Raw genomic sequence first — 14,459 nt, forward strand, 5'->3', positions numbered from 1 at the left:
AATGCATGTTGTTATCATGAATAAAATATTGAATACTACACACACTAAGGACTCATGAATGCAAAATTAAGCTTATACATACTTAGATCACCTTAGATACAGCTTATAGATACTATGCACACGAAAAATGTCACAGCTAGAAAAAACTTTTTTGCCATCACCCATGTACATAATATCTTTCTCTATGATACACAAACATATAAACAGTTCCAAACAAAGACAAAATAGACTCACCTTAGAGTCAGAGTGGAGCTCACGTCCGTTCTCAGCTGTGTCCCTGCCGGCCTCAGTTATGCTGATCACCGGTGCTGAGGAGAAAGAAACACAAAAAAACACAATAAAAGTCTTCCCCTGACAACTACTGTATGTACTTCAGTTCAAGATCACTGTTTTTTTCCATGGACATAAAACACTCTGTATCTATCTATCACTATACATGAGGATCAGAGCTGACTCTTAATTCACTCCCATACAAGGGCAAACTAAATTGATTCCAATAATTTACAGTTATTTATAACTACTTTAGGCAGGACATAAATGTTGTAGCTATTATTGTCATTTCAACTTCTCACACACTATGTTTTGGTCTTGTAATAAAGAAAAAGTGTAGTATAGTAAAAAAAAAAAAAAAAAAAGACTTAATTTGAGATATAAGTCTGCAATAAGTTAAAAAGGATGCTGGCTTGCAGTGGAATAATGTGTCCAGCAGGGGACAATGTAAGATGGTAGAATAACCTGACACATGCCAAACAGTGCACAGCTGCATGAGGTGGGATCCGGAAAACCACAAGAAAACGGTGTGTACTGTCTGCCAGAGACAATATGTATTTGATGTAAAAATGGCTGACTGGTTATGTAGAATTTAAGAAGATATTAGTTATTAAGTTAAATGATTAAAGGTGATGACAGCTCAGTAATTTCAGAATTTTGTGCTGCCTGTAATGAAAGAACATGAGAATTTGGTGATCTGTGCTTCAGTTTTCCATTTTGTTTGACTGATATGAGAGTGACTATATACTGTATCTACAGGCTGTATTTCTTTCATTGTGAGGGCTGTTTTTGCTTTTAGATACACATTTTTACACATCTTTCCATCTCTTTCTTTCTCCTCCTCTGTCTCTCACTGTGTGACAGGAAACATATGCTCCAGCTATTTCCTGTATCTGGTCAGGCACTAGCTTTTTTACACACACAGAAACACAAACACAACCACAGGCAAACCATCAATCCATGACCCCACTTCCATCTGCCAATCAGTCCTTCCACCCCTTTTTCATCTGTCCATTCATTAAATATTGTTTAGAGAGAAGCTGGACCGTCATCTTTCTGTGTTCCTTTGTCAGTGCGTTACCTCCATCCAGACTGCGGCTGATACGTTTGGACGAGGTGCGTTCAAAGTTGGGTGCAGGTCGGTCTATGAGGGAGCTGGCCACACGGGTCTGGGCCTGGGTTCGCCCGCTGTAACGGAACTTAGAGCCCAGAGTCAAGAAGCGGGCCTTGGTGGGAGGTTCTGGTGCGTTTAACCTAGAGAAAAGAGATACCGGGAGGGAGGGAAAGAATGGGGAAAATTGGGGAGCATGAATTTGAAACCTTATTCAGAGGGATTTACTTTGTAATAAAATTTAACAGTCACAACTATATGTGCATGTGCAAAGGGGGCAAAAATGTTTGCAAGCAACTCTTCCCTCAACAGGATATTAAAGCTTATTCTCTCTTATTCTCTTACACACACACACACACACACACAGACATACAAACATGCACCCACAGCACACACTACAAAAGGAAAAATGATGGGCACCTGGTTCATCTTCGTTTATGTGTGCGTGTGCATGTCTGTGTGTGTGTATGCATTGCCCCGGGCATCAGACTGGTTAAACAACCACAAGATACACTCTCTCGACTTATTGTCTGGACAGATAGCCAGCTTTTTGTTGAGACTGATAAAGCACAAATTTTTTCATTGAACGTTATCCAACAAGCTGTTTCGATTCCCCTAAACTCCAGACTGGATAACCTCTGAAATCCACGTGCACACACAGTAAATGTGCTTCATAGTGTGTATTTGAATTTGTGCATTTCTACCTGAAGAAACTGTGATTCTCCACACAGACTTTCCACAGTCTTTTGGCAGATCTATGATTCTGGAGTTTGAATCCCACCGTGCTCTCAAACTGCTCCGTCTATCAAAGATACACAAAAGCAAGAAGAAATTAAGACGTTTTGACCACAACAGAAGAAAGATCTAAAACAGTATGTTATGATGAGTACTCTGTTATGTTAACACTATAAAGAATAATTTTATTAGTTTTTTCTTTTGCATAGGACAAAGTAAATCTCTCTTAAATCTCTTTTATAGCCTGTGTGTGTGCATGTGTGGGGGTACATACCTCTCCTGGTCGGATCTTAATGTAGAAGTTGTTCCTTTTGTATGAAATCTTGAGTATTTTGGGCCAAGCAAAACGATTTATCCGGAGCCTGTCTTTGTAAACCAGGAGTCCATTGGCACACACACCTAGCATGATGTCCACGCCCTCAGAATCCTAAAACAGTCAAATTCAAATGTGTACAAAACACATTTTATTAGGAAAATCTTGAATTAATCTCTGTGAAACATCTGTATATGCTACCTGTTTGTCTAAATCAGATCATTAAGTAGTCTGCTAAAGGTAAACAACAAACCGTTAAAAAAAACACTCAGTCCAACTCTAACATGGTTAGCCGACAGACTAACTCACACAAAGCTTTTAAGTCCAAGGCCATCTGGTAATGGTGAGGGAGGGTATTGATCACAGTAGCAAATTAACAGGAAAAATCGGTTGGACTAATGGAAGATGCAATATATTGATAACGGACAGTTTTACTAGGACACACAAACATGGCCTTGCTCTACTATCAGCTGGTCATCGATCTCTGTGCTCCTAGTAGAGATACACTTTAGCACTTTGGCTTGGATGTAGTGCGCAAAATGGATGCTGTGGGAAAACAATTTCCCATTTGCTTTAAGTGGTTTCTGTAAGTAAACAACGAAACTTCAGTGTCTGCAGCAAGAAGACAACTCTGGAAGAGTGTGTCTCAATTATGAAAGTAATGCCAGACAACTGAACACAGAATGAAAGATGGCAACTATTTTGCAACAGTGCAGGTTGACTATATTTTTGCAATTTGCATTTTCAATGCACCTACTGTTTTGTCTATAGTTGTCTAGTATTGACTTTTCAAGCTCAAATTTAATTCTCAGCAGACCAGTGCAAGTTAATGACACGACAACTGTTACATTATGCAGTACTGTCTTGGTATTCCAGATACTTTGACACAGTAACTCTGTTTTTGCTGCTAAAAGTGCAAATGTATTTCTTGCTTGTAACTCTGCTATCTCCAGACACAAGACACTTTACCCAACACCCGATTCAATTCTCTTTAGAGAAACTTTTGTTTTTATTTTTGTATACAATTTTTGTTCTGCGTATCCTTACTTCTATTTTTCTCTCAACACGCCCTAAAACTACTATTTTTGTAGAGTATAGAGTATTTAGGGAGACTTTTTATGCCTCATTTTGTTTTTTAAAGCTACTTATCTTCACTGTGTATCTGTTCTTGTGCTTCTGCTGCAGTGACACTTCAATTTCCCTATGTAGGGTCAAAAAAGTTTATCTTATCTTATAATGACAATTTTCTACATTGTATGACTGCTTTGCTCCTAACCCAGTGGTGGGATGGATGGATTTCTCCCTAAAGTATTGTTAAATGCCAGTGCTTAATGGTGAATCCAGAATTATGTCAACTGTTCAGTGTGTGACAGTGAGCAAGCATGAACAAGACCAGGAACCTGAAACTGAAGCCTCTAAAAGGAATTCAGCCATCTTTAATATTATCATATTTTATTATTTACACCTGTTTTCTTACTCCGACATGTCAAGATGGTCTATTAATCCTGGTAATCAAACACTGTTGTGTCCCAAAATGATGATGATGAATAGGTGTGGCCTGTCTCTGCTGGTAATAACAAATACACCAGTAAAACCAATATTGCCCTATAAAACCCTTGCATTTGACCAATCTTTGTGGGTGAAATATACATTTTATTATGAAATGTCTTTTTTGAAATTGATAATCAGGTAATTTAAATTTCAACAATTTAAAGTTGTTAAAATTTGTCAAATTTTATTTTTATTAAACATAAAAAAGTGCCTTTGTGTCTGTTTAAAAGGATTCTGATCATTTGACATATTGTATGTATTTGAAAAAGATTCCTTTTTGGGCCTTGGGGTCCTGAAACTTTAATGGCACAGGACAGAAATAGATCTGCCCCTTGAATTCCCACAACTTTGGTATGCCATAAAAAGATTTTCAACATTTTGAAACGCTCTCTCTGCTGCTCTCATCTTTCCCCTGCTTCTCTCGCTCTGTGTTGCAAACAAGTAGAGCGTGCCCTTAAAGGGGTCTCTCCTCTTTCTCTCTTTCAAGGATCTGTCCCCATCTCACTCTAACCTAATGTCTGTTTGTTATGTCTTTGTCCTCTATGTATCCCAACTGCACATCCTCTCTTTCTATTTTCAGACTCCCTCTTTCTCCCTTTCATGCATATTTCCCTCATTCTTCCTCCCCGGCTTGCACAAAGACACACAAACATACTCAGACACACATGGAAAAATGCACGCAGTCTGCTGATGACCTGCTATCCCAGTGAGAGAGACAGGCTGTTCCCATGGCAATGGCCTCCCTGAGTGTTTGTACAGCTGACACACACACACACACACACACACACACACACACACACACACACACACACACACACACACACACACACACACACACAAACAGATACAGTGACACAAACATGCAGACACACAGACACACTCTTCCCACATCAAAGAAGCTGTGCTAATCACCTGATGTCAACAACAATGGGGAGGAGAGGAGAAAAGGGGAAACAGAGAGGATTCATTCATTTATTCATACCTTAGCATGGTGCAGGTCCACCCCATACATGGACAGTTTCTTGGCATTTTCTAGAAACTGGGTGTCGGCTTGTGCTGGTGTCATTCCCCTAAACACATAGTTACACACATACTGTAAGCAAGCATATCGACAGCTTTTAATGGCAAGAAAAAGACATACATATTTGTCCCTGACTACTTTAGACTACATGGCCTTCTTCTCTCTGACCTGTGAGACTTGTGGAGTTCAAGAATCTTCTCCTCCATCTCTTTGTTCTGATTCGGCGCAAAGGTCCGCTGACTAATGTAGTCATGAGGCCGAGGCTGGTCGGGTTCATAGTCGCCAAATTCTGCCTGTAAAGCAGAAGGATGCAGCCCAGCATATATACTGATACATAAACAGAGACACATAAGCGGGCCACATCTGGAAACCTGCACACCACACAAGCACGGGCATTAGGGACATATCTACACATAGTGTATTCTACCTGCAGTGTGTATGACCCCAGCAGAGCGTGAGTAACAAATGAGCAGGGCAGTCGTCCAGAAGCCACATCTTCACGAAGCTGCAGACACAACAGGTACCTACAGGAGAGATAAAAGGGCAACAGGCTGGGTTTTAGGGTTAAAAAAACAAAACTTGTTCTAAGCCTTTCTTTTAATTGGAACTGGCTCCATTGTTCATGATAATAATAAAGCGATCCCAGAAGCCAAATTGCCTCTCCTCCTGTGAGGCACAAGCACAGGGTCAGCTGGTGTGGATTAAATGTCTTTGTTGATGCTGTGTTTGTTCTATAATTTCCTTAGTATGCTGGTACACTGGTTTGCTGGGATAACCTTATGTCTAATCCTCACCATGACATACCCAGACTCAGTTGCATAACTTGTGCATCCACTGCCCAGTGGTTGTGCGGATTTAAGACAGTGTACACTGTCCTCTGCAGTGAACGTTGGAAGGATTCATTATGTGAATAGAGCTTCTGTGTGGATGACTAATTCGGACACCTCAGGGTGCTGGGAAATGTATCATCCTGACAACTGAAAAATGTCATTCAAAGTCACTTTAGTGGGACAGTTGCTGACATGGAGAATTAAACTCCAGTCATCCAGTTAAAGAGCTTCTCGTCATTGGTAAAATATATTGACCCAGGATAAGATGAAGAAATTAAACTGCATTTAATGTGTCTATTGAAAGTTAACAAAAGATATACAGGCTAAATTTAGACACCTATAGTGTTGGAGAAGAAATAGCAGTTCCTGTCGCCACTCAATGCAGGTCAGTTGTTGGTACTGGTCTAAGTGGGTGTATGCGTGTTAATGAGTGTGTGTGTGTGTGTTTGTGTCCTCGATTAGCCTTTAGCTTCAGTACAACCATCAGAGAAGTTGTTCGCTCCATTAGACATACACTCCAACCTAAATGCTGTGTGCTTGGACCATGCCTGTGTGTGTGTGTGTGTGTGTGTGTGTGTGCGCATATGTACAGATACAAATGACTTAACAATATGCACAAACCCAACTTGTGTCCGTTTCTTTGTTACTCCTTAGACATGTGAATCTATATATTTCCCACAGTTCTACAGAGCCTTTTAGCCTCTTTCACCTCATTAATTTGGTTTTAAAGCCTCCAACATTAATGTTTCACTCTCACTGATTTTATCAACCCCGTTTCCAGCAGCAGTTGTCAGTTGTTTTTTAGCAAAAAAAAACTCTGATAAACTGACAATACCTGCCAAGCACCACGCAGCAAACAATACTGGCAACTAGGAAATGAACATAGTGGAGCATTTAGCATCTAAAAAGACAGATGTTTTTCCTCAGGGAGAGAGAGTCTTAGAGAAGACCAAAAAAAGCAACAAGAAAGAGTCAATACTGGACTTATATTCATCAGGTGAATGTAAGTCCAGTATTAATGCAGGTTTAAGTAAACATTGGTACATCTCTTACATGGTACATCTGTATGTGTATGCGTGTATGTGTGTGTGTGTGTGTGTTTGTGTGTGTGTGTGTGTGTGTGTGTGTGTACCTGGTAATGTCTTCAGTGAGCAGTGAGGGGTCTGGAGGGTAGAACTTGACATTGAATGCAAACTGCCAGTTGTTACCTGGAGAAAGAGATTTACAGCACAATAACATTACATATGTATAATAAGTACAGGGCGATATGCATATATTTGAACCAGAAGAACTGATTGATTGAGAGTTGCCTGTATTTCTATGCAATTCCACCCATCCCTATTCCCATGTCACCCATCTGCTTAATGCAGAACAGCTTTTAGATTCTGCTAAGCCTGGTACATTACGGACGCACGCACAACACAAATACAGCAGCAGCAGACATGGTATGGCATAACGTCATTCTGGCTTCAACAAATAGCAAACTGTAATGTTCAGCATCATCATGAGGAATGTTATCACCAGCTAAATCGCCAAAATATCTTCTCAAATATCGTTGTGTCATAATATGGTTTCCTTTTGGACAGCACTCATTTCATATCAATCATCATTTGGCTCCAATTTCCTTCTCTCATTCCCTCAGGAGCCCATATCACCATGCCTACCACTGTCTCCATCTACACCCATTCTGTATTGCTTGGCTCCACCCAACAACACACACACATACTCATGCATGCACACACACACACACACACACACACACACACACACACACTCACACACACACACAAACACACACACTCACACACACACACTCAAATAAAGATGGAGATCACATCATCTGGAAAATTCCATCCGGGAAAAGCTGACATCACACCGAGACCATTTCCTCCACCAAGGTCAGACACACATCTATGTATACACACATGCGCACGTGCACACGCAGCAACAGGACCTCACACACACGTGCAGACGTAGAGCCTTCACAGCTGCATCCCAAAGGAGCTGGAAGAATAGTGGACACTGAAATGACACGAGGAAACTCAACAATGGTGCTCTCACTGCGACTAACTCAAAAAGATGCAACGCATGAGGTGAAAACAAGGTGAAATATCAGTTTTCCATTTTATGCTGATTTAGTGGTTTTTCTTATTCTTTCCACAGGAATCTTGAGTGCAGATAGTCCTGTTTCCTAACCTGAGTGTGTGTGTTGCTGTGTGAGTATGGAAGTGTGTTGATGTGTCTGGGAGTGAGAGTGAGAGTTTTTATATATTGTTGGCGGCACTAAGTGCTTTGGGAGTCTCTGGTGACCAGTTCATCTTTCTACACAACCGCGTGCCAGCCATCAATCTGCCACATGACGCATAGAATATACACATACTGTTACTGGTATACACATACATCCTATCCCTCTCCTCCCTGCAGTAGATCCACTACACTCTTCCTGGCAACAATTCCTTACTTCTCCTCCACTCCCTTCATATTAGCACTTTCTTTTGACCTTTCCCCCTGGCTTCTTCCACACCTTCATCTCATCCACAGATCTTTCCCACCCAGCCTTTTGTGGGTGACTTATTCCTTTAAAGCATATCTTTCTATAGAATATTAAAAAAAACATATGTTCAATTAAATGTTTGACTTGGAGGAATGTAGGAATTTTACCATAAATGATCAAATATTTACCCTTATAATCCTATTACTTTAGTATAGGCTAAATAGGTTTAAACTATTAAACCTATTTAAACTAAGCTAAACTGAACTGGCTACAAATGTTCTACAACAGTGGACTGACAGTATCAGCACGGTGAGACACCCAGCACTGTAAAAGTTAGTTTGATTATTTAGAGAACATGCGTGCTGCAGTTAAACATTAACAGCAGCCACACGCACTGAAGAAGTCTACTGACTGGACTAAATTCAGACTCTCAGCCTTCCTACTCGGCTTTCAGTGACAATAAGCCCTACTTTAAGAGTGAGATGAAATGCTGTTCTCATTATCTGTCAAAGTGAAATCTGAGAAGGAGCTAACTTCTGTATTATTTTTTTATGGTGGATCTGACTGCAGACAGCAAAGATATTTGGTTTCAATTTTTATTTTTATTGGCTCTTAAAGCTTAGTTGATTAAATTCTCCTTATTTTCCTACTATTTTAGCTGTGCTGTCACAACATTTAACATTTTCCCAACTTTCCATCAACTAACCTACATGTTTTTCTTCACCATCCTTTTATGTGGCTGATCATTTATTTTATTTTAATCAGATTAATCTTATTTTTACATGATCTGACCCCATCTGCAAACCATGATGAGACCATAGTAAGCTGTACTCCAAGTAGGAATCAGCGCACGAAATGAAGGATGTCCCGATGTCCCAGGGACAATAAATATAGCACCTGGGACACAAAGATAGTCTGGGACAATTCTGGGACAGTTAAGAAATGCAACCTTACAAATGAAATTACTATGTTTATGTGTCATTGAATATATATATATTTTTAATTATTAGGTGTTTAAATTTGAAAAATGTGAGTTCACCGGGGTCTCTATGTGTCCTCTTGCGCCGTGTTAAGGCAGTCAGTAGGTGTGGCGTGTGGCGCACATTTGACCTTCTGTCTCACTCTTCCTGCCGAGATCTCTGGATTAGGGTGTTCCTGTAGCTTATATGTAAATAGATTGTTTGAGCTTGTAAATATTTAAATAGTCCGTTTGATCTTCTCCCTCCCTTTGTAGATTCTTTTTAGATGTTTTTTACTTCAAATATGCGATGTACCTGTGGTGAGTATGTGATTATTTGGCTAAATAATAATTATGTATAAATAAAAAGCCTGTATGTAAATTTCCATTGCCTTTTACATTTACATTGCAGTTTGCAGTAATGCATTTATTAATCAAACAGTTAGAAATAAACAAGTAACTCAACCAGTGACTAATGAAGACTGATTGTGGCCAAACACCTAGGGTGATTTAATTTTTTTATTCAGCTATAAGGACAGGAAAAAACTTCCATGGCGGACCAGACTGAGTCAATTAAGTGTGTTACTGAACCAAAGTTATTAAACTACATTTACCACATAGAAAGAAAAAAGCGCGTCCATTTGGGGACAGTTGTGGGACACTGAGGAAATAACTGAATTTCAAGCCCCGACAGGAGTCCCTAAAAGCATAGACAGAACCTCAATACCCACACCGCTGCAGTCGTCTTCTTACAGATGATGATTGCAACAGCTCTATTTTAGATCACAGGGTGGTCTAGCAAGGCTTTAAAAGCACAGCACATGCAGCAGCTTTGATCTTTCCAAAATAATTGAAGGACCCATAAAAAACATTCAATGACAAATGTTTAGGTCCCAGCCCAGTATGTAGTGACGCAGGCTTGTGACGGCCGAGCGTACACTGATGGTAGTTTAGAGCAGAATAGTGTCAAACCTGTCATTTGTGTGTCTGGCAGAAATAGGCAACACACATGATCTTTCTCTCACTGCAAACATTCGCACACACAGAAAAATGTACACAAATGAACACATGCGGCCAGTTGCATACCACTCATCCACGAACCACAGGCACACTCACTGCCACAAAAACACAGGCATGCATGTTCACCACACACTCTGGGCTGCTTACACATACACACGAAACCACACACAGTCTGAATACACCCAGACGAAACTACCTCATGTACTAATTTTAAAATAACATTTTATGAGTCAAAATGATATGTTTTTACTAGGGCATCCTCTTAAAAGTGTGACTTTAAGTTTTTAGTGTTAAAGCCTGTTCGGATTGTATTGTAAGAAAGGAGAAGCAAGAAATAAGCAGGGGGGAAAAAAAGCTAGAATTATTGGCATATTCTTCAAAAACACACAAACTAATCATTAAAAAAAAAAATCCTCAAATCAAATATTCAACAATTGGCATGACAAACTGGAAAAGCAGCAACCTGACTGATCTAAATTCTAACATGATCCTGTCTGCCATTGTAATCTGTAATGATGTCAGGAGGATACCTTTTTAATTGTTACATGTGTGCATTCAAAAATAAGCCTCAACTATGCTTGGTTGCACCACACGCTTGATAGCTGTCTATCAACAAAAGATGAGATGACACGCCTCGCACCGCATTTATAAATTAACAACAGGTAATAAAGAGATCGATGAATAATGAAGCAGAACGATCACACTTTGGTAACCTCTTCCACACTGCCAGCTCTGGCAAGACGGCTGTCGTTTGGTTTCAAGTGTCTCTGGCTTTGTTGACTTAACTGTGATGCTTTTCCCTTGGGGATACTTGAACTCTTTTATTAATTTAATATTTATATTTAATTCAGTGCCTTGTGACTGAGAAGTTGGGGCCCCTGTATTATGTGAAACATCCTGGAGGCTGAGGGCTAGAGAGCTAGAGATGGATGGAAGGCAGCAGGAGTGTGATTTGAAAAAATAAAACTTACTGCGTATCTGTCTCTTGATTTCCTTCGTGGGATCCAACCAACACTGGAGTGAGCAAGAGAGAGGCACCGAGAAACAGAGCAGGAAGAAAGTTAACCTCTATCAGGAAACAGTGTCACAAGAAACTGTACAGACATCCATGTCTGGAGTTTCTATATGTGAACATTGCTGACTTATTTGGCATACAATACATCCTGTGTATGCGTGTGCATGGATACATACCGTTTGTTCATGGCTGTCTGTGTACGTCAGACCAAAGTAGTCTTTCTCCAGTAGATTGAGGTGCTCACACACCTTGAAGAATAAGTACTGACCCTTAGCACGTTTCTGCAGAGAGAGAGAGAGAGAGAGAGAGAGAGAGAGAGAGAGAGAGAGAGAGAGAGAGAGAGAGAGAGATTCAAACACAAAGATTAAAGTTTGCACATTGTGATGGAAAACCAATACTTAAAGTTACTAAATAATGTTTCTAGTTGTCAAGTTTCAAATGTAATTTTAAAGCTTGAGAAATATGATCACAAGAATAAGTGTACCCTGTGAAAATAATTTATTAAGTAATTTTGTATGGTCTAGTGAGACACTAATAAAGTCCCTGTTCAAACCTCTATCAATGCGTCTCTGTTTAATCTACATCTGTTCCATTATTCGCTTGCTTCCTTTCTCAATTTCTCCATCTGTCTCTGGGCAACACATTCCTTCATAGGCCCGATGGGAGGCTTATCCATAAAAACCTCCACACTCAACTATGACAATGACATTTAGCACACATCCATGCACACAAACACACAACGGTGCCCTTTAGACAGACAGAAGGTCAGACAGAGAGAGGGTGGAAAAGAGAAAAAGATGAGAAAGAATGACATAAATAATATTCATTTCTTCTCAGTTAGGCAGCACAGTCTAGCCTAACATACCAAATGACAGTGGCATTTTGCAGACAGACTCACAGACAGGGCAGGGAGCGTGGTGAAAGTGGAAGGAAAGAGGATGAAAGAGTGCATTTTTCTTCTTGTCCTGGGACAGCTGAAAACATCTGCGGTATTTTCCTATACTTGGTCAAGCACATGGGCCGCATACAGAAACTCACAGTGTAGTTGCATTCTGAACGCCCCAAAGAATGTGAGAATGTGACCTTAACGGGGGTTCTGTGTCTGTGCCTCCAAGCAAGGCACTACCTAAGAAAAAAAGTCTGATGGCTGCAGGAAGTTACAGATTCCTTAATTTTATCAACAAATGTCTGGACGTCTGTCACACACTCGTTATGAGACAGACAATGATGATGTGAGAGGCCAATTTACATATTGCCAAGTTATCAGTTGATCATGGAAAATACGTTCCCATTTTACAGCTTGTAATAGCAACATAAACAACTGTAACGTTGAATTACCTTGAATCCCTACATCACCAAGTACCTGCTATAATTACATATAAACATAATCATGGGGAAGAATGAAACCATATAATGATCATGTAAGCACTAGTCTGTATCTTGTTTTTTCAACAAGTGGCAGTAAATGCACCGCTCTATGCATCAAACCCAAAGCAACTGTGCCTAATATCTGCAAATGCTACTTGACTCATGTCTGAAACCTAATGAAATTCTATGAAACGGTACTTAAACCGTGTGACACTAAAATCCTGCTGAAACCAATACTAATGAAATTCTTAGAAACAGCATTAAGTCAACATGTGACACTAAGACTCCCCTTTGAAACACAGCATTTAAAGGGAGTCAAGAAAGGTCTGGACCAAGAATCATTTCAACAAACTACAACTAATAAAATATGAATTAAGTTATTACACTGGAATAATTGTGATGCAATCAGTTAATAAATAGGACAGAAGGATGATAGAAGAATGAACACAGAGTTAGAGTAGAAACTGGTGTGTGTGTGTGTGTGTGTGTGTGTGTGTGTGTGTGTGTGTGTGTGTGGTATTGTGTGTGTTGGAGGCCTGCTGGGCAAAACAGAAAATTTAATCTCTGGAATGCATTGTGCATCTCTCCCTCTCGCGATCTAACCATGCTAGTGTGTGGAGGGAGAGATGGATGGATATGTGTGTAAGAGTGTGTGTGTGTGTGTGAGAGAGAGTGTGTGTGTGTGTGTACTTCAGGACAATAGCAGTTAGTTGCAGTATCAGCGTTTTCTGTTTGCGACAAAGCAGCTACTGTTCAAACGACCGTAGACACTCACAGGCACGCTGTTGGGCGTTGGCATACTGTAGATAAGGGAGAAGGGCTCACTGTGGTAAAGTTGCCAGTTGAAATCCCAACGCCAAATGGGAAAAATCTAGACATGAGAAAGGCTCACTGCTCTGTTGAGGGGCCTTTGAACCTGGCACTTAACTGTAAACAGCTCCAGTGGACCTGCACGGTGGCTATTCTAGGCAGCTTCCCAGTGAATGTGAGTGAGTGTGGGAATGTGAGGAGGGGTACTGCTAAAAAAGTGCACACTGCTTGGGAAACATGTGTTTTTTACCATGAGCTGTGGTAATAATGAGAAAAACACACATGTTAAAAGGAGCATTGGATGATAAGCAACAGTAACATTTCTGGTAAAATTATTTATTCTTCTCTCACACTGAATTAAGTACCAAATAAAAACTCACTTACGTGCTACTATAGATTAAATCACTATTGCTGATAAATTGTTACCCCAGCACGAAGAACACGAGATGTTGTGAGTGTGTGTACAAGTATGTTTGAGTGTGTGGTGTAGAGGGGTCTGCACGTGCTTGTTAGGGAGTAACAGATGCAGAAAACTAATCTGGTGAGACCCCCATAATCTGCCAGGTTTCTGTGTGTGTGTGTGTGTGTGTGTGTGTGTGTGTGTGTGTGTGTGTTCTGGTCACCAGACAAGCCCCTGTAGTGCGCTCTGCTTTGCTCTGCATTTATCCCCTAAACCACGCCCAGACACTGTGAGCGGGTGCTTCTGCCATAACTGCACTTTGAGTCAAAAAGTTAAAACACCCTCACGCTCATACGTACAGAGACACAGACACAGAGACACAGAGACACACACACACACACACACACACACACACACACACACACACACACACACACACACACACACACACACACACACACACACACACACACACTAGATCTGATCCTATTAGTGATTACATCATTGACACACTGGCACTCACGTGTGGCCTTCTTGACCAGCAAAGGAACGTTTGACGGACG

At 40.4% G+C, this 14,459-nt stretch overlaps 1 protein-coding gene across 15 annotated transcripts in view; it reads right to left on the reverse strand.

The window, feature by feature from the left end:
* Positions 1 to 14,459, reverse strand: part of epb41l2 (erythrocyte membrane protein band 4.1 like 2) — a 50,809-nt gene that overhangs the window by 17,450 nt on the left and 18,900 nt on the right. For all 15 annotated transcript variants that reach the window (XM_051410126.1, XM_051410125.1, XM_051410122.1 and 12 more), the window contains exons 5-14: positions 11,495 to 11,599; positions 11,275 to 11,317; positions 6,964 to 7,039; positions 5,429 to 5,525; positions 5,170 to 5,294; positions 4,963 to 5,050; positions 2,391 to 2,543; positions 2,086 to 2,183; positions 1,352 to 1,524; positions 235 to 308 (exon numbers count right to left, since the gene is read on the reverse strand). In XM_051410126.1, the coding sequence (XP_051266086.1) occupies positions 235 to 308; positions 1,352 to 1,524; positions 2,086 to 2,183; positions 2,391 to 2,543; positions 4,963 to 5,050; positions 5,170 to 5,294; positions 5,429 to 5,525; positions 6,964 to 7,039; positions 11,275 to 11,317; positions 11,495 to 11,599 (1,032 nt within the window). The remainder of the gene's footprint in view (positions 1 to 234; positions 309 to 1,351; positions 1,525 to 2,085; positions 2,184 to 2,390; positions 2,544 to 4,962; positions 5,051 to 5,169; positions 5,295 to 5,428; positions 5,526 to 6,963; positions 7,040 to 11,274; positions 11,318 to 11,494; positions 11,600 to 14,459) is intronic.

Source organism: Dicentrarchus labrax, unplaced genomic scaffold, assembly GCF_905237075.1.
Source record: "Dicentrarchus labrax unplaced genomic scaffold, dlabrax2021, whole genome shotgun sequence".
Lineage (NCBI taxonomy): Eukaryota > Metazoa > Chordata > Actinopteri > Moronidae > Dicentrarchus > Dicentrarchus labrax.